Below are 20,503 nucleotides of genomic sequence, written 5' to 3'. Positions count from 1 at the left end.
TTATTTTATATTATTTGAGTAATTTTTTAATTTAAAAAATTCCAAAACTTTTTTAGTTTGTACAGCATTATTATTTTTAAATTATGACCAAATATATCACTATCTATTTATTATTAAAGCCCATTTCATGTTAATCCAAAAAGATATAAAATATAACCAAATAACTTGAAAAATACATTTTTTATAAACATATAACAAAACTCTTACTTTTTAGCATTTTTAATAGGATAACTCCAGTTGAGCTGATAGTAAAAATATGTATAAGCCAATGGGTTAAAGATAATATCATATTTTTTAAAGTAACTAGCCTTGTTATGATAAACATTTGAGCTAGATTCTGAAAGATTCAATTTACTAGTTTTTAAGATATTAATTTTTTATAATAAACACAAACAGGAAATTAAGCACTGAAGACCCATGTTTATATGAAGAAATGTATTTTTCCAGACCTGAGCAACAGTGCTATGTAGCTTTGTCCAGAGAGTTATGGGACAGCTCGTATTTATAGGTAAACCGCTTACAAAAAGACCCTGGATGATTTTAGTTCATGCAGGGTGGGGTAAATACCCCTCCGACGCTGTGATGCCGCCCTCTTCCAGTATCCCCACTACTTCTCGGCATTTGCTCTATTAGATCATTTAATTGATCCAGCTTAGTCAGTCTCGTTCACTGCTGCGATTTGTTCAGTTGAACTGGTCAGTATAGAGTTACTAAGCCTTCCTGCTAGAGCATGTTATACCGGTCATCGTGTTGACCGAACAAAATGAACGACTGGATGTAATGACCGAGTGAACAACAGGATCTGCTAGTAAAAAAGTGTTTGAATATAGGAAGAAACAGCATATCGTACAGTGAATGGACAGATATATAACAATAAATGTATTATGTCAGGAATCTAGTAAATGCAAATATATCTATTAAAACTGATTTTAAAATGTAAAGTTACTAGATACATTACTAAATATTTTGAATGTTAATACTTATAATCAATGGATTTGGTTGATTGATATGCCTTTGATTTATCATAAGTAAGGTTATCCCCTACAAATGTTTTAAATAAATTACTAAAAATTAAAGAGACACACTGCTTGTTTGAAAATAATTTCCTTTTATAAACAACAAGATATTTTATATCCAACCGTTTAACTTCCCACCACTTTTCATAATAATACCCAGACTCCCTACTCCCCCCTATGAGTTTTACGATTATGGTTTTATTCTTAATTGGTTAGCACTGAACGAAAGTAACAACTGAACAATTTTGAGGACCTAGTGTAACCTAATGCATAAACTCTATAGTTTTAGTTAGTTCTATATGATGTTAAGCTTTCCATGGACAAGAGATTTAAAAGAACTTAATAATAATATTGTAAGTTTTAACGATCATTAAAAATAATATATCTGGTTTGAAAGATATAAAATTTAATGCAGTTGGCAGGAAAAAGTGAACGAAACGTTCTAGGTGAACGGGTCTTTTGAAACACTCTGGATCACTTGTTCACTTGACTGAACCGTTCAAATTGAACGACACATCTCTAATGGCCAGTGCCACTACACGGCTGACCTCAAAACAAAATGCAAGCTTCCATGGCTACATTAATCTGTTCAATTAATATTTTATGCTTAGACTATGACACTTGTATATGCCTACATAACAAAATATAATATAGTTATAGAACAGGTAAAGTAGCTGCAGTGTAAACAAAACTGTGAAAGCGAGACATGATCCACAAAGCTGATAAAACAGATACAAGAAGGTGCTGGTCCCTCTCCCCACTCCTACTCCCCAACGGAGGGGGGCCCCTCCTGCATGGTACTGCTCAGAAATTTGCTTCTGCGCAGGTTTCTTTAAGAGTGGTTGACCTATAGTATAAGTAGATTTTTGCTACAATTTTGTCACTTTGTATTTGAAAACAAAAAATAATGAATATATGTAAGAACCTATTATTTGTAATTACAGTATAATCTGCTACAAAATTAAAACATCACAAGAATTGAGTAAACTTTTATCAAAACATACAGAAAAATTTACAAATACAATGTATAAAATACCAAAAAAGACATTATTTAAGGAAAATATGCAAAACTTTACTGTAATAGAAATCAACTAATTCATTCAGAATAATTTTAATGTCCAAACTTAAAAGCATAATATGCACTGTTACAGTTTTTAGTTACATTGAGCAAGTTATATTTACCACATACCTCATTATCGCTGAAAATTTCTTTCAATTCTCTTCTTATGTCTAGGGGTAAATCGTTAATGCTAAATCCTAGTTTTTCCAGGAGCATACTATTCTCTTTTGCTGAAACACCATATTAAGATTAACTTGAGCTAAGACTTGGTGATAAGAATATGGTAAATATAAAATTTTACTTGGTGTTGAAATTTAAATAATGTGGTTATAAATAATTATAAAACATCTAGTCTAAATATTAGTTTGATAAAAGATCTGTTCGCAATTTAAAAAACATTAGATTCTCAACTTAGATTCAAAAGTTACAAAAATGTTCATCGTCCTACAAGGATGAAATTTATTAGCAATCCTGTGTAATTAAAGAGTTTTTTTTAACCAACAGAATTGTGAATCTTACAATTGGTGGTACTTTGGTATTATACAGAGGCTACTCTGTCCCTACCAACTACTCGTTGTTACACTATATAAGTAGGAAAATACGTATGTATTATAAATAGAAAAAGTTAAAGTTGACCTTTACAAACACTCACATGATCTGAACTTGAATTTAGGAATCATCTTGAGGGATGCTTTTTAGAAACAATCGCACTGATGGCCAGGGGAATTTCCTATGTCAGATTACATTGAATGATCTGGCACGTGATCTGAGGTTAAGAAAGTACTAATCGAAAATGCCCCTGGCAATAAGTGCAAGCTTTGATGATGTTTCCCCATAATTCTGGGAAAAAAAAGAAGAAAAAAACATCCCTTGAGATAGTACCAAAATTCAAGATCACATGAAGTTGCTTCCAAATTAAAACTTGTTAAGTGAAAAAAATTATTGCTGTTTGTGTAATTATCTATTTGTGTAAATTTGAATATATTTGGTTTGTTTATAATCCAAGAATAATACCTGAAAATTTTGGTAGAGTTTTGAAACATTCTATATAATGTCTTATAGCTGAGAATATAATGTTTTGGTGAGAACACTAAATTTTTTAAACACTCATTTTTATTAGTATTAACATTTTGACAGTGGTAGACGCCTTACGGTGCAAATTCAAAGTAAGAGTACTCAAGACCACTAATTACAGAGTCATAGTGAAGTTTTAAGGTAATGAAATAGTGCAAAGTATATGGTGATCAGCACAGCTAGCTACATATCAACTTTTGTTATTATAATCTTACCGAAAATCAAAATTGGCCTAATTAAAAAAAAATATAAGCTGTAATAAAGAGTTTCTTCACAACTAAAAACATTAGTTATGAAATAAATCTAAACATAACAGATTATTTAAGCCTCATTAGATATCATAATACCTTTATCTTTATATTCCTGTGTACAAAAGCTCAAAGCAGAGGTTACGTGGTCAATTACAGCATCCATGTCTGCTGTAATTCCATTTTGAGAGTCATCCAAGAGACTTCTCTCGAATGAAGAAGCCATCATAGAACATGCGTCTTCCTTTTTAAATCTAGTTAGACAATTCAAATCCAACCTGCAAAATTAAACCTCACATTACTATACATACACACTGATTATTTTTCAATTTACTCATTCATTTTGTCTAATAATCATTAAAACTATTATAAAACTGAATATAATTACTAAAAATAAAGATAGATTTCTATTATATTGTAATTGGATACAATCTAGTATCTACCACTGTTCTTTACATTGAGAACATTCTGCATGTTTTTCGTTAAGCATGTAGAATATTATGTCTTGCAAAAAGTCGGAAATACAAAGAAAACTAAAATAAAAATAACTTTTATTGTAAATTAATTAATGTTATTCTCTCATGTATCTGAAGGTTTCACAATGGATGTAATATTACTATGAATTTCATTTAATATTATTTTTAGCTAAAAAGAAAAAGCATTCATGATAAGATTCTCTAGAATTTTGATATTTTACTGATAGGTACAATCTAAAGGGATATTTTTCATTAGTTCCCATCAGCGTAGGTCAGCAGCAAACAGTTAAGGCTGGAAACACTGACAGTTGAACTAATAATTTCTTTGTGAAATTTTTAACATTTTTTTACTTTTTAAAAAGTTGCTGTTTTGTGTTATTATTTTAGCCTATTCCTATCTAAGTACTTTCCTTTTATAAAAAGGAACTATTAGTTGAACGGGCAGTTAGTAATACCTTCAGTCAGTTGCTGCCATAGCGTTACTGGCAACTAACAAACAACATCAATCAAGATAGTACCTTACAATAAAATATCAACATTTTATAGAGATTTTGTTCACAAATGTTTCATAGTTAAAAAATAAAGCAAAATAATATATCCAACATCTAAACAAACTAATTGCAACGCATGCCTCGGCAACAGACTTTGACCTGGCAGTGGCATTTGAATTTTATAATAATAATTTTAGTTGTTAGATTTGGAAATATATTTAATATAGTTTTACTAATAATGTTGAGTATAAATATTAAAACAATAAATTATTGTAACAAAATCCTAATCCATTTTACTTTAATATTATTATGTCTAGCCTAATAAGGGTTACCCAAGCCTGTTGGCGGATAGGGTACGATAAGCAGACCCGGTTTTTTATATCGAAATTGGCAAACGACATTACTTAATCATAATCATCGATATAGTTCATAATCATAATCCAACCCGTTACTGTTACGACTTTAGTGTATTTCCATACAGTTTAAGTGCTTATTTAGAGAGCTAATTAATCATGTCTAGCTGTGGGATTTGCGTAAAAGCTATTGGCTCAAAAATAAAATTGCAGTGCAACGATTGTAATCGTGATTTTCATGCTTCGTGTCTGAAGTACAGCAAGGCTGATGTGGAGTGTGTGACCGCAGACGAGCTGGTGTGGCGGTGCACGGACTGTACGGCTACACGACGCAGAAGTATGCGATTCGAATCTGAAGTTGCTGATGGTAAGCTTTCTCTGGAGGATATAATGAGGGTTGTATCAGAAATAAGGGAAGCACAAAAAAGTTCTGAAAAGGTTACAATGACGCGTTTGACTCCCTGGAATCACAGTTTGGTGGAAAATACAAAAGCTCTTAAAGCCCAGAATGACAATAATGAGAGATTAAATAAACTAATAGAAACTCTGGTGACAGAAAATAATCGGCTAAAAAAGAAGGTGAACGAGTTGGAAATGCGAGTGGAGGACATGGAGCAATACTCCAGATGTAACTGTCTGGAGATCCAAGGCATCCCTGTAAACTCCTGCAGAAGATGTCCTAGGGATTGTCAAGGAAGTCGGCAAGGCTCTGGGACGTGCAGATCTCGGACGCTATGGTGGACGCTTGCCACAGGCTTGGGAGGCAAACCGGAGACAACCCACCGGGGAATCATTGTAAAATTTGTGCGGAGGTTTGACAAGGAGGAACTCCTGAAGAAGAGGCGCGTGAAGAGGACGTTGTCAACCAGACACATCGGAAGGAGCGACGATCGGCCGATTTACGTGAACGAGTCCCTGTCCCCTGCCCGACGGAGGTTGTACGCCATGGCGAGAAGGGTCCAGAAGGAGAAGGACTTCAAGTTCCTGTGGGTAAGGAACGGGGAAAATCTTTCTCAGAAAGGAAGAGAACTCGCCTATCAAAGTCATCACCAGCCAAGACGACCTTCAATGAACTGTAAACAATGTATGTGCAAGTTCACTTTTGTTACTTTTGTTTTTGTTTTTTTTTGTTTTTTGTTTTTTTTACGATTTAAAATGGTTATGATGACGTATTATTTAAATTCTTCATATTAGGTAATATTAACAATTTGGCTACTAAATTATATTTCAACAATACAAGTATTAATCTTTTAGGCAGTATACATATATATTTTTTTCTTTTCAAAATTTGAATATTGACTAACGAGGATAAAATATTCAATTTAGTAATACTACATCAAAATATACGTAGTATGAGATCAAACTTTGATTTTTTTTATTGCAGAATTAAACAGTAGGGATTTATTTCCTGAAATAATTATACTGTCCAGAAATATGGATAAATGACAAAAAAAACGAGCTTAATTATTACTATATACCAAACTACATAACCTTTGCAAAATTCAATGACAATCAAAGGGCAGGCGGGGTTGCAATATTCGTAAAGTCGAATATAGAAATAATTTCCTGTGAACCAATTAACCTTCAATCAGCCGATATATTATCATTGGATTTTAAGTTTAAATCTTTGACGTTTTGTTTGTATGCCATTTACAGGTTACATAGTTTTAGTAAACAATTTTTCTTGAACGAATTAAATACTCATTTTTTACAGTAGTAATAATTTAATGCAAAAAAGAATTTCCTTTTTATTGGAGACGTCAACTTGAATTTGCTTGAAATTAATACTGCTGTAGATCAATATAATTCAATTCTTTCCTCAAACGGATTCGAGTGTTTGTTAAACGAGCCAACTAGAGCAACACCTGACTCTTCTTCTTGTATAGATCATGTTTATGCAAGGCTAGCAAACAAAGACAGAACGCTAACCTCACGTTTGAGGTTATAGACGCCAACATAACGGATCACAGGTTAATTATTGTGAACATGCGTGTGCGTGTGGGAGCAGAGGACAGTCATGGAACAGCTGATTCTGCCGACCCCTCCCCACCGGCATACCGCTTAGACTATGACAATCTGCTAGCGCGGCTCGATTCACTCGACTGGGGCGGAGGTTTATAATGACCAAAACCCATCGACCGCTTTTGAGACGTTTCATAATATTATTCAAAGATCAATTTCAGAAAGTAAAATCCAAAACATCCCGAAAATCGTAAAATTTATTCTAAAATTAAACCATGGATGATCGACTACATTTGCAGAAAAATCATACATAAAAACAAACTGTATCAATTAGTAAAGAATCATCCAAACAATGAAAAGCTGAAATTACATTTCAAAAAAAACAGAAATAAATTACAAATGGAAATAAGAATTATAAAAAAATTATTATTACGAAAATATTTTTAGGAAATGCAGTGGTAATTCCAAAGCTACATGGGAAAGCTTTAAATGAGGTGACAGGACAGAAGGCTAAAAGAACTCCCATACAAACTCTAAATATAAATGGTAATTTAGTACATGATTCTAAAGTTATTTGTAATGAGTTTAAATACATTCTCTTCTATCTATAGTAAATCAATTAAATATACAGAGAGTCAAACCTGCAAATTTCGACTCTTTATGCTATAGAAATTGTTTTGAAACAAAATACTCTTTCAACTCTATGTTTATGGGCATGGTCTTTGTTGAAGATTTAAGTGCAGTAATAAAAGATTTAAAAAACAGTACTTCACCAGGAATAGATAACATCAATTCTTTTTTAATTAAGTTAATATACCCAAAAAATTAGTAAACGTTTTTATTGTATTTAGTAAATTTAAGTTTTGAAAAAGGTATTTTTCCAGAAATTTTAAAAACAGCTGTAGTGATTCCTTTACATAAGAGTGGCCTAATTACCGACTGTAATAACTACAGACCAATCTCTTTACTTTCTACCTTTGCTAAAGTGTTTGAAAAGTTAATGAAGAAAAAGCTAATTAAATTTCTAGAAAAAAACTAATTTTTTCAGCAACAATCATTTGGTTTTAGGAAAAGGTTTAAATACTGAAGCAGCATTAAAAAGCTTCATAGATAATGTGTATACAGAATAAATTCAGGGCAGAAAGTTAGTGGTTTATTTTTAGATATTAAAAAAGCGTTTGATACTGTAGATCACACAATTCTCTTACAAAAGTTATATGGATGTGGTATTCGGGGGAATATTTATTCTTGGTTTGTTAGCTATTTAACAAAGAGAAAACAATGCGTCAAAATTAATAATTCTTTTAGTGACTTCGGGTTATTATACAATGTGGCGTACCTCAAGGGTCAGTTTTAGGCCCAGTACTTTTTATAATCTACATAAATGATCTTTGTGATTCAAATTTAAATGGAATATTACATCTTTTGCAGACGATACAGCTTTATCCGTATGTAAAAAAATAATTGGGATGATATAGAGCAAGAGATGAATTCAGACCTTAAAGCACTGCAGTGGTGGGTTTTCAAAAAATAACATGTTATTAAGCCCAGAGAAAACTAAGTACATCAATTTTAGTTTAAAAACAGATCAGCAAATTTTTAGTAATTCAATTTTGTATCGATGTGTCAATTGTTTGTGTAGTAACATTCAGTGCCAACAGAACTGTGCTGTAGTATCCCCAGTGCGAAAATTTAAAATATTTAGGAGTCATGCTAGATAGAGAAATCAACTGGAAGACACATATTGAAATTTTTAAAACGCAAACTAAACAATATTTTAAGATTTTTTTATTTTTTACAATACATTTGCACTGAAGAAGTGTTAAGAATGCTGTACATTCTCTTTGGTCAATAGTAGGCTTGACTACGGAATATTTTGTTGGGGTGGAGCCTATGAAACAAATCTAAAGCCACTTCTAACTCAACAGAAGAAATTCATAAGGTTGATTAAACGAAAACGAAGAATGGAGAAATCTTTTCCTCTTTTTGTTGATTTAAATATTCTTCCTCTTAAATATATGTTTGTTTTATAAAGTTTTAAAAATATTTTATGTCATAAGTGGCAATTTACCAGAATTAAAAAATAATTACAAAAACAAAATTAAGAAAGCAAGAACCATACCAGTTCCAAAGCCTAACTTAACATTTTTTTCAAATAGTTATTGTTTTTTGGGACCTAAAATGTTTAGTATAATTTCTTCAATTATTAGTTGTGAGAATATAAAGTTATTTTTCAAAAACATTAAAGAAGTGGTTATTGGGTTTTGATAAATTAGATTTTCTTCTCTGCATAGATTCCTAGTTAATTAAAGAAAGTAACAGTAAATTTTAGTTTGAATTTATTTAAGTGGATTTTCATTTGCTTTGTAACTGCAGCAGCACACTTTTAATAAATTTTTTTAGGAGCTTATAAAAAAATCAAAGTTTTTATTGAAATTTTCTTTGAGCTAAAAAATATTTTTGTAATAAAAGGAACCTCTCCACAGGCACTTGCCTCTAGAGGCCCTAGTTATTTTTGAAAATATTTCTTTTAATTTACGAGTGTTTTTGTTTTAATTTTATTTACAAGAATGTTACATTTTTATTTAAGTTTGCTCATTAGGTTTGTACATTGTGTATGCATTTGGTTGTTTAGGTTACTTTATTGATGTATTACATTGTGTATACCAATGTATATAATGTGTTATTGTAATATTTTTCAATAAATAAATTCTATTCTATTCTATTCTATATAATCAATCGATACTGATTAATTATTTTTAAATATTAACGTAAATAGTTTATATCAACAGCTCTAAACACTTTAAAATAATACACATAGGGTAATATTTCAATTTTACATAAGTAATTTTGATTATTAAAAATGGCAGATAATTTTAGAAAACTACACAACATTGCTTTGAAAGATGATAAGACATAAATAAAATATATTGTTTTTGTGGCTTCAACATTTTGGTACTCGTACCGAAAAACTCATTATGTGAAATTTGTAGGAAAGAAACAACTGTAACTGTGAGAGCAGCAAATATAGTCGTCTTCAGTATTCGTAATTTTTGTTATAGTAATTTGTTTGATCACTGTAAATATTAAATTCATATTTTAATTTAAAACATATGATTGTTATTGAGAACTATAGATACTTTTATATCGATTGATAGTCTAGGATTTGAGATGTGAATATTAGGTACCGATGACTACATTCTTCGATATAAAAAACCGGGTCCGCTTATCGTACCCTACCCCCGTTGGCAACTGGAATGCTGAATAATTTTCATATAATTCTCAACAACAGTAGCATCACAGCATATATTTGTTCTCTCATGCGTTATTGCAAGTGGAGTTTTAGGACTTTATTTGTGGGATTTTGATTACTTATATCAGCGTATAGTTTATCTGAAAAGTTAGGCCTAGTATTTCTATTTTGATTTTTATTAGTAATATTAGATTTACAAGAACTATTTTTTAACTTGTCCTATGAGTAGTATTTTTATGTAAGCCTACTGTGAGGTTATTTTTTCCTGTTATATGATTATTTTGAGTGTACAGGCTATTTAGCTCAGAGGGGTAATTTTCTGTTAAAGGTGAAAACCTATTACTAGTTTCCAAAGATTGAAAACTTGATTTGAAATTATTTGGTGCAAGCTCAGGAAAATTGTTAACATAGTTTAGAGCCTTAGCAGCATTGGCATAACAGTTTGGTTTAATAAAATTACCTCTAACCTTCTTATAGTAAATAGAAAAGTATTTACTGGCAGTGAAATAATCCTCTTTCATAGAGCTTATTCTAAATGTTTCTTTGACGGTTATATTCAGGAGAAAGTTTTGAATTGCTATTATGTGAGCCAGAGCATTGTATAAATTTTAGGGTGATTTACATTCATCAGAATGGAAGTTTTCTTCACAATTTTTACGTAGTCTATTGTTGTTGCAGAGTTCACCAGCTACATGGCCATAAGCAAAGCAGCGGTATGATTGCTTCACCGGAAGATTGAAAGTATCCATTTTCATCAGAACATAATTTAATTTAATGTAGGCCTAGGCCTAATCTGGTAACCTATCAGATTCAAAAGTAATTTTAACAAAGCACGTAGGTACCAGTTAATTATTGACATGTCTTTTGATTCGTTGGACTAGAATAATATTATAGTCACTTTCTGCATCTGTGAGGGTTTCCTCTTCAGATAAATCTCACTCAACATTTATCAAGCCTACAGAAAAAATTATGATTGAAGGTACAAATACATTGCACTGTGATAAAAGAAGAGAACTAAATCTTCACTTTATCCCAATAGTTTAAGCAAAATATTTAAAAAGTTAAGGACGAATTTAGGGACAACCCACAGTTCACTATAGGCTAAACAAACCTTATACTTGGAAGTTCACAAATAAATGCAAAGAAAATCTTATACTTCTTCAGTCGAAGTTTCATTGAGATACCTCAATGATAATTTAGTAATTTTAGTACTCAACAGGTTTTGTTTGTTGTTGACAACTTCCATCAAAATAGAAGTTCTTAATATTAACTATTTTGAATATCAATTACACTTACTTGTAAACAAACTTGAAACTACACAAGATATACTCTCATTTTCCACACACAATTCAGCCTGCTGTAATTTAAATTGATATTCATAGAATAATTAAACTTTAATTATATTTAATAACTATGCTTAGTTACAAAATAAGCTAGCAAAGCTGCACTGCAACATTTGAAAACATTATATATGGCTTTAAAAGTTTAAGATACAAAAAAATCTAGTATTCAATTCACACAAAATAACCGCTTTAGATAAATCACTGTTTTTCTACTGGCTTGAGGTTAATACCATGGAGCGTCGTAGTTCTCCGTGGGGAGGATGGATTAAAAAAAAAATCAAAATTAGAGTCTCTAAACTGAATATGTGTCAATAACTGTGTTATTAGGTCTTGGGACGTTACTTTAAATTTTTAATTTGTTTGCGGTGATCTTGAGTTAGCCCATTAGACTTATGGTTTAAAATTATTGTTTAAATATAAGATTAATTTTTATTTTCTTGGGATCAGGTGTTTGTGAATTATCTTCAGGTATTGACATAAACCTTAAATGTAGCCTTTAGAATTTTATACTTGAAAATGTATTGTTCAGAACAACATTATTTATGAGTTGATTATTCAGATCTTAATAGTTGTTGTTATACAGTTTAGTTGGCTAGCATAAAAAATAAGTGCTATAATTTATATTAATAATCAGCTTTGTTTGTTTATATGGGCCTGTCTTGGTTTAACACCAGTAGTCGAAATAAAGAATAACATAAGAACAAAACATTCAGTTCCAAATTAACAGTTGTATCCATCACGCCTACACAGTACATACATTTAATTGGTGTCGAATTCTGTATCCATGACCCAAGTTTCGGATTAAGAAATGACTGAGAACTCATATCGAGAAGAACTTCTAAGGTGGGATAAACTAATGTTATTTGACGGAACGAACAGTAATAAATATGTCATGTATATATTAATGTAAGATATCAAGGAAATACCTTCACTGTTTGTATTTCATTAGACATAAAAGGAATCTGTTAAGGGATCTAATGACAGATGAATTAACTGTTATAAGTTAGGTCTTCTTTGTTTTACTGAGCAGCATAGCGGCCGAGCTCACACTTGGTAGCTCAACCTCTGGAAATTAATCATTATAGCTCTACATTTATTTATTATATTATAACTGGATTTCTGTTCATTATAAACAACTGTTTGCATGCCAAAGAACTCTTTTGAAGTACGATTAGGTATCAAATGTAATCTTACATTATTAATTACGTAATTAACTGATAGAACATGCTTGCGGCTTGGGAATTAAACCTAAAACCCATTTCGGGAGTATTCCCACAACAGACTGTCACTGTTTGGCTGAGTAGTAGCGAAAAATATCTGGGGATGGCAATATTTTCTGTTCGTCTGAAGAGATCCAAAGAAAGTCGGCGATGATTAAACATGCAAACAAGACTCCAGATTCTAGGAGTCAAGTCTGAGACAGCGTTACATACCAAATGCTACAATAAAAGGGAGGTGGACTGGAGCTAAACTCAACATTCAAATCGAATCAACCTTTCCTACAATAGCTACGTTATGTGTAGAAAACTCGGTTACTCGCCCATCCAACTTTCACTTGTATCAAATACTTCTACTAACACTCCATTTACATCTGTTAAGAAGTTTGGAGACATGGTTATACATTGAACATTAAAATGTGTCTACCTCCGGTAGTTTAAATTCACTTTGGGTACGACAGTTGTTTGGTTGGTGCCTATTGTCCGAATCAAAAAACTACGTATGTAGCTCTTAGAAGTCTACTTTGGTTAAAAAGCGTCTATTTCCGCTCTTGTAATCTACTTTCGGTCGAAGATATATCCAGTGCCATAGTGTGTTTGCATTGTTATTCCGATGAAGAAAATATACATACATACGCAAGACTGAGAAACCTATTACGGTCTAGAGGAAAATTCTACCTAACTCCTATCTATTTCTGGTATAACAGCACATCCGTATTACGTTTATGCAACATTTATACAATTTTGCGTTATAAAAGTCTTGTTGTTATTCGAACTGTAATCTGGGAAGAATGGATTGTCGAAGCATGCTATTGTTAAATTCACCGTTTTCTTTTAAGCCTCTGTTAAAATGCTATATCATTATATGATTTGGGTAGTGGTGGTTCCTTGATAGAATATTGATTTTCTCCTTGATTTGAGTCTGACTTTTATTTGAAAGCAGAGGAAGTCTTTTTAATTAAAAATAACTGAAGATTATGGTGAGTATGAATTAGTGTCCAGAAATAGCACAAAATTTAATAGACCACATAGAAGACTCTCTATAAGCAAAAATACGCTAATTGACAAACTAAAACGTATAGGAGCTGATGATATGGCTTCCCAACGGTTCAAAAGTTACTTAGAATGCAAGACACAAGGACTTGAACTAACCAATGCTAACAAAGGAGTAATAAATAAATTCAGATCGCCCCTCTGCTGATGACTAGGGGAGTTCCACAAGGTTCAATCTTGGGTCCTGTATTCAATGCCAGTGACTTGGGGCAAATATATATACAGTATATATATATATATATATATATATATATATATATATATATATATATATATATATATATATATATATATATATATATATATATAACATCCCAATGCTTTAAGTGTACGTTCGTTGTTAAAACAATAATTACAAATTAAATTCAATGCTTTACAGCTACTCTTTTTATCAAAATGCTTAATGTGCAGGAAATTGGTTAGTTTAGCTTCATTTTCATTCTAAAACGATTATAAACACTTTGAGTGGTGGCGCAGCTGTGAGAAATTTCCACAAACCGTGGTGCCTGCCTGGCGCTGCCTGCTCACGGGCCCCACGCCGCGCCTGAACGTGAAACAACACGATACTATGATGTGTCGAGTCGAATAGTCTTTCAACTTGAATTCGAATACCTTACCTACTCGAGTCCGTGTGTTTGAACAATGTGTTCAAGTTGGTACTGGAGATAGATCGCGCTTATAGTTTGGACCCGGAACGAGTCAGACGAATTCGTACCGAATCGGAAGAGTTTGTACCAAATCGTCAGAACTCGAGCTCCCTTCCATTTAAGATAGTAAATAGAACACTATATACTAGTCGACTCAACTAGAGTAGAAACGAATGTCAAGCGAGTAAAGTCTGATTCGAGTTGATCGAGTAAAAGTATTCTTCTCATCACATCACTACACGATACTAAGTCTATGTTTCCTTCAAGCTCACATTTCAGTGTTTTTATGTTTTTGTATGATTGGTTTTGTAATATCTGTGTACAACTTGTAGATTAATTTAACTCTGATTTTATGAAATATACAGATAATTGAGTGATTTTTTTTTGTTATTTTCAGAAAATAGTTTTATGAAAAACGTTTTCCTGTCTACTAATAGTTTATAAGCCTAATAGTTTTTGAGCTTATTGGTCCGAATGAAAACTGAATTGTTTATTTACGATAAATATTTATCTTAAAGTGCGCTGTCAATTTATAAGAAACTATATGGTGTAGACATCATGATCAAATGATCTTAGGTATTTCATTGGCCCTTTCAAATCTGTCTTGTACTCTGCTGTTAAATTAAGCTCCTTACAGTCATTCAGGGCATGAATAATGAGTGGTCAATTTTTCACAAAAGGTCGAGCACTATCAACTCGGACTGACCATCTCTTTTGGGAAATACTATGCTGGGTACATCCTATATCTTTCTAAGTATTGCTATTTTTGAGGGCTTCTAGAACAAAGGTTTTATGTCTTTTGCTACAACCCAAAAATATTACCACTTTCTCGTAGCTTACAGCAGAATTAAATCCAAACAAGTTCAGGCTATGTGCAGCACAGTTTTTATAAAAGGCAAAATTGTTACTTTCGATTATGATGGCTTGAGCGCCTTTATAAACTCCAGCCATCTTTAACGCTTTTTCATATCCCTTTCCTCTGCAGTCCTTCAATGGAATTGGGTGTTTGCTGAATTCTTCAGTGGTCAAGTTAGCCACATCCTCGCCAGTTTTTTGTTACAGTTGACAAAATTGAAAAATCGCTCACAAATTTTAAATTCCGATTCACAATCTAACAGATATCTCAAGATCAATGTTGTTGCACAATATGTGAGGCATTGGAGGTAGAGTCTGCAATAATAGCAAAATGTGTTTATTTCTTTCTTTCTTCCAAAACCTTCTGTCGAACTCTTTCCCCACACACTTGTACAAACCCATTTGGTGAGTCTTTAGACAGATAATGAGCTTGAACCCGTTTCCCCTCTTCTTAGGCCTTTTTTACTTTTGAAATAAGCTCTCTTAGTAAAGGTTCATACTACGCCAATAGATCTATTAGAGTCAAAAAGTTTCCATTGTTGGGATCTATTTTTTCAGAGGCCCATCTGACAGCTAATCCTTGTTCTCAATGAAACATGACTACGGAGAACACTCTTGGAAATATATCCCTCCAATATTTTATTTTTGAAGCCAACTCTGATTTGAGCTGAGAATTGATGTATGATGCGCCACTTAGCCTCCTTTCTAACTCTCTCCATTGGATGCAACTACTTTTGGGGGAAACGCTTGTTTCAAGCGATGATAACTTATTGTACAGTTTCCGCCATCCATATTCCTTTTTCTATCCATCATTACTTAACAAAACGAACTTATTTGGATCAGGTTTCTCGCCCCAAAACTCTTACACATATAAAAAGACTACACAGAAAACAAAATAAGGACTCAGCAGTTTCACTCCATACAAGCCAGTCTCAGCTAACACTCTCTCTGATTGGTTTTTTTGGAAAAAGAACTGTTTTAGGAAAAGCTCTTTTTCCATCACTTAGCAGGTCTGACGGTATCACAGGTGGACACATTTCACAACAGTCTCATCAATACTATTCCGCCTTGTTTTTAGAAGTCCCAAATCTGAATTTGTATTGATAGTCCCTGTCTCAGAACCCACGTTTGACGTAGCATTTAGAGTATTTTGATCTTACAAAAATATATCTTTTTTAGGATCAGGTTCAGATGTGTTGAAAAATATTTGCTGTTGTTTTTCCTCCACCCAGATTACATTTATTACGATCTTCCCTTTCTTCAGTATTAGGGTGTTCATCAAAACTATGAGAAACTTTTTCTGCACCAGGGTCGTTGCTAGAATTGTGTATAGCTACTCTACTTATTTTCCAAGATAAAATAGTGTTCTACATTCTCTTTTTACATTTTCAAGTTTGTTTTGCCTTTCATTGCGTTTTTGAGCACCAGCATTACATTTGTAAGTATTCATTTTTAATTATTGAGTGTTCTTGAGGTTTACTGCATACCTACATATACTGTGATAACTGAGCGAATGTATGTTATTTTCGTTTGTTTTCTATGTAAATGGGATCCTATTGTTAATAATGTCATAAAAAATCCATTATTTTTATAACTTATTTATGAAATAAATAAATTAATTTGTAATCATGTTTGCCTACATAGTTAAGTAGAAAAGAAAGTAATTAATGCTAGTATTTACAAAGGGTAACAACTTTTATAAAGAAATTTTAGATACAATTTAATTATAGTAAAATAGTATGGTTGGCATTTTAAACGGCAACAACTTGTGATACAGCAAGAATAATTCATTGATTAACAATAACGGCTTGCAACGACAGTGACGTTAACGTAACGCGTCAGTCAAAATTGGTGGGAAATATCTGCTGAACACAGGAAAAATAGCCTCTTATGGCAAATTGTGGGATCCGTGTATGACACTTATTATTTGTATTAATTTTACACACTCCAGCGCTTAAAACTAATTACTTTTAAAAAATGTATAAAGTAAAGGATTTTTTTATAGTAAAATCAAAATTTTTATTTCCGCCTGAGTGAGAAATAAAGAACTTTTATTCAAATTACCTATACCGTATAGTTTCTTATAAATTGACAGCGCACTTTAAGATAAATATTTATAGTAATTAAATGTTCCTTCCCGTGTCTCTACGGACACAGAGCAGCTGATGAAACTATGACAAATTGGACTATGCTGATGAAATTAATTTATTATGTTGTTATCAACACCCAGACCATTTACATAAAATTTTACAACAATTTTACTTTTCTGAAATAAAAAATGCCCAGTAGTTAATGACAATATTGCCTTTCCAGTTTGTAATACCCATAGAATCCAGGGTATGAAATTTCACAGGAAACTAACATTTGTAGTAAGTACAGGGTTTGTCCGGAAAGTAATAGGACTGATTTTCTTTCGCCGAGACTGTACTTCGGAGCGTGCACGCACCAACTGGATTCGGTAAAGGGCGTTCCTAGCTAACGAACAAGCGGCTGGTCAGTTGTCTCCGAGCTCCTGAGGAGTCAGGACAGGCATTTTCACATGACGTGTTTCTGTGAGTGGTGCAAGCCGAAAATGCATTGTTGTTCGTTAGAGAAGAGGTACACGATTAGATTCAGTGTGAAACTCGGTAAATATGTGACAGAGACATTTGGTATAATCAAGCAGGCTTACCCAGATGTTGCTTTAGCAAGAAGTGGTGTGTTTCGGTGGCACTAGGCCTTTTTGGAGGGCCGGGAAGAGGTCGCTGATGAAGACTGTGCTGGAAGACCTTCGACTTCGACAAACACCGACAATGTGACTCGTGTGCGCAAAGTTTTGAACTCAGACCGTCGACTAAGTATTCATTTAATTGCCCAGATGTTACATATACCGAAATCTGTCGTTCATGAAATTGTGACGGAGAATTTGAACAAGTGTGTGCGAAGATGGTCCCAAAAGTGCTCACTGGCGACCAGAAATTGCGGCTTACACCGCCTTTCTTGTTAACAGCTACCTGACCAAGGCCGGCATCCCAACTCTTCCACAGCCGCCCTACAGCCCAGGTGTAGCCTCCACAGACTTTTTTTTTGTTTCCTCGCCTGAAAAGGCAAGCATTTTGAGACGACAGAGGGGATCCAAGCAGCTTGCACCGCGGCTCACAAGGCTGTTCCGGAGAATGCCTTCTGTGACGCCTTCAATGCTGGGAAATCGCGCTGGCAGCACTGCATCGACGCAGAAGGAATCTATTTTGAAAGTTTTTAAAGAATTGTAATGATTTGCTCAATAAATGTTTTTTAATCGACTCAGTCCTATTACTTTTCCGAACAAACCCTGTACATATCAATAATAGAGACTTTGGACTCATACAAATACACAGGCAAACTTCACTGTATACTACATTTACCTATATTTTCTAATTCATTACTAAATATATATGTTAAAATATTTCAGGATTTATATTGTATTGTAAAAATTGTTCAACTTCAGTACAAGAAAAGTTAAAAGCCGAGTTGCTTCTTTACAGATTTTAAATTTTGTATAAATGTTGGCAAGTAATTGCACAATTTAGGTCCCAATTATTTGGGGTTCGTTACAAAACTTTTTGCAACAATGAATTTCTAGCCCTAACAGGTCTCAACATTTCCTATTTGTCTGGTTATGTGCAACCGAGGATGTTCATCCACAACCACATGTCTATTTCCACTGACAAGAAAAAACATTTGTAAAACTTTTAAAACAAATAAATGGCGAAGGGGCAAGATTTCCAGCCCTGAAAATAATCGGAAGGACTCAGTTCTCCTATTTCTTTCTAAAGATCAGTATAATAAATGACTTCTGTAGTCTCACAACAGTCTTAACATGAGTGATATAAGTACTAACATGAGTGATATAAGTACTGGTTATCAAGTATTGATAAGGCTATCTAGTCATCTGACAATGTCAGTACTTGCATGTCACAGCAAACAGTCCACATATTATGACTAAAGTTAATGTTTTCACTATAAAACAACCCACTGATAAAATAAAAATCTGACCTTAAAAAGTGACCTTAAATTTTAATAATGCTATGTTTTAATTTTTAACAATTATTATTTATTGTTTTTATTGTTATCTGTTGTTTGTTATTGCTATTATTAATTTATTATTATTTATTTTAGCATTAAGTTTTAACTAATACTATATTTTGACAATATTTTAATTGTATATTTATTTTCATTTCTCTATAGAGATGGTGTTCTTGACTGTTGATTTAATAGTACATTATTGGAAACCTTATCTGACTTTGTCAATGCATATAACATATGTGGGACGACAATAAATGATTCTTGATACCCCAACAAGATAGACCATAGCTCATTTTTAAGTGTATAAATGCATGATATTTATTTCAGTTAATACTTTACTGGAACAGAGATTTCTCAAAAAAATTAAATTTGGTCAAAAACATAAATAAAAAGAATTTTTAATATTTTATGATTTTTCCAGGGTAAATGTTTATCCACATTTAAGTGAAGATAACACTGTTAGTTTGTGTTACTTGACTGCAATTGCAATAAGCATTGTCACAGTATCATCTTATAATACCTAAGGGGTTCCATAAATGTATATGTTTCAGACAGTGAAAAATTGTAATACTTTGATTTTTGTGCATTTAGTTTATAGTAATGTCTTTCCTCAGTGCAACTGTAGTTGCTGCTGTATATGAAAGAGTAGTATCATCTACAAATCCAGTTATTTTTTGACTAAAAGAGCCTCGATACAGATCATTAATAAATACTAAAAACAATATCGGCCACAGAACTGAGCCTGAAACAAGTGAAACAAGAAATCAATAACACTACGTTTCCAGATCTGCAATCTGATCTCTTCTTCAGGTAACCTAATACATGAGTACTTCACTAGGCTCTTTTAGTCAAAAATAATGAATTTGTATAATTGACAATCTTGTATCAAAAGCCTGAAAAAAATCGATTGTGTTACGAAATCTTCAATTAAACATACCCAAATCGATAGCCACAATGTTATTCATAAAATATTGAGACTTCATGTTTACAAAAATGCCAGTTGAATGTCCTTTCAACACACTTCCTGTGTCACGAAATTGATTAACTTCAATCTTAATTAGTTTTTAAGTAATGGCCGTTCAAAATCCTGGCATTCTTTTTTAGAGATCTTGTATTTATAGAACATAATTCTCGGACACAGAATAAATAAAATAATCAACTTTGGAGTAAACACACAAGTTGTTGTATTATCACTGATAGTTACATACTATCAGCACAATTAAATGGTTATAAAGTTAAATATGTTTTAACTTAACTAAAAGAACAAACTAAATACGTCTGGCTTAGTGGACTGAGAGAATAATGTCTAGTCTCTAAATGCTAAAAAAAAACAAGTAAGAATTCTTCATTACAGCATGTTTAGCAAGTTGAAATTTGACTAAACAAAGGATTAAATCTCTTGTGTAGAAGC

At 32.5% G+C, this 20,503-nt stretch overlaps 1 protein-coding gene across 2 annotated transcripts in view; it reads right to left on the bottom strand.

Moving 5' to 3' along the window:
* LOC124362788 overlaps window positions 1-11,453 on the bottom strand; it is a 33,833-nt gene extending 22,380 nt beyond the window's left edge. Inside the window, exons 1-3 of one of the 2 annotated variants that reach the window (XM_046817576.1) lie at window positions 11,230-11,453; window positions 3,498-3,676; window positions 2,206-2,306 (exon numbers count right to left, since the gene is read on the bottom strand). In XM_046817576.1, the coding sequence (XP_046673532.1) occupies window positions 2,206-2,306; window positions 3,498-3,627 (231 nt within the window). In that variant the 5' untranslated portion in view covers window positions 3,628-3,676; window positions 11,230-11,453. Of the gene's footprint in view, window positions 1-2,205; window positions 2,307-3,497; window positions 3,677-11,044; window positions 11,169-11,229 lie in introns of those variants that run through there. The other variant, XM_046817575.1, reaches the window with a different exon arrangement.
* Between the last annotated feature and the right edge of the window lie 9,050 nt (window positions 11,454-20,503).

This window comes from Homalodisca vitripennis, chromosome 5 (genome assembly GCF_021130785.1).
Source record: "Homalodisca vitripennis isolate AUS2020 chromosome 5, UT_GWSS_2.1, whole genome shotgun sequence".
NCBI lineage: Eukaryota > Metazoa > Arthropoda > Insecta > Hemiptera > Cicadellidae > Homalodisca > Homalodisca vitripennis.
This window is presented reverse-complemented; position numbering and strand designations above follow the sequence as displayed.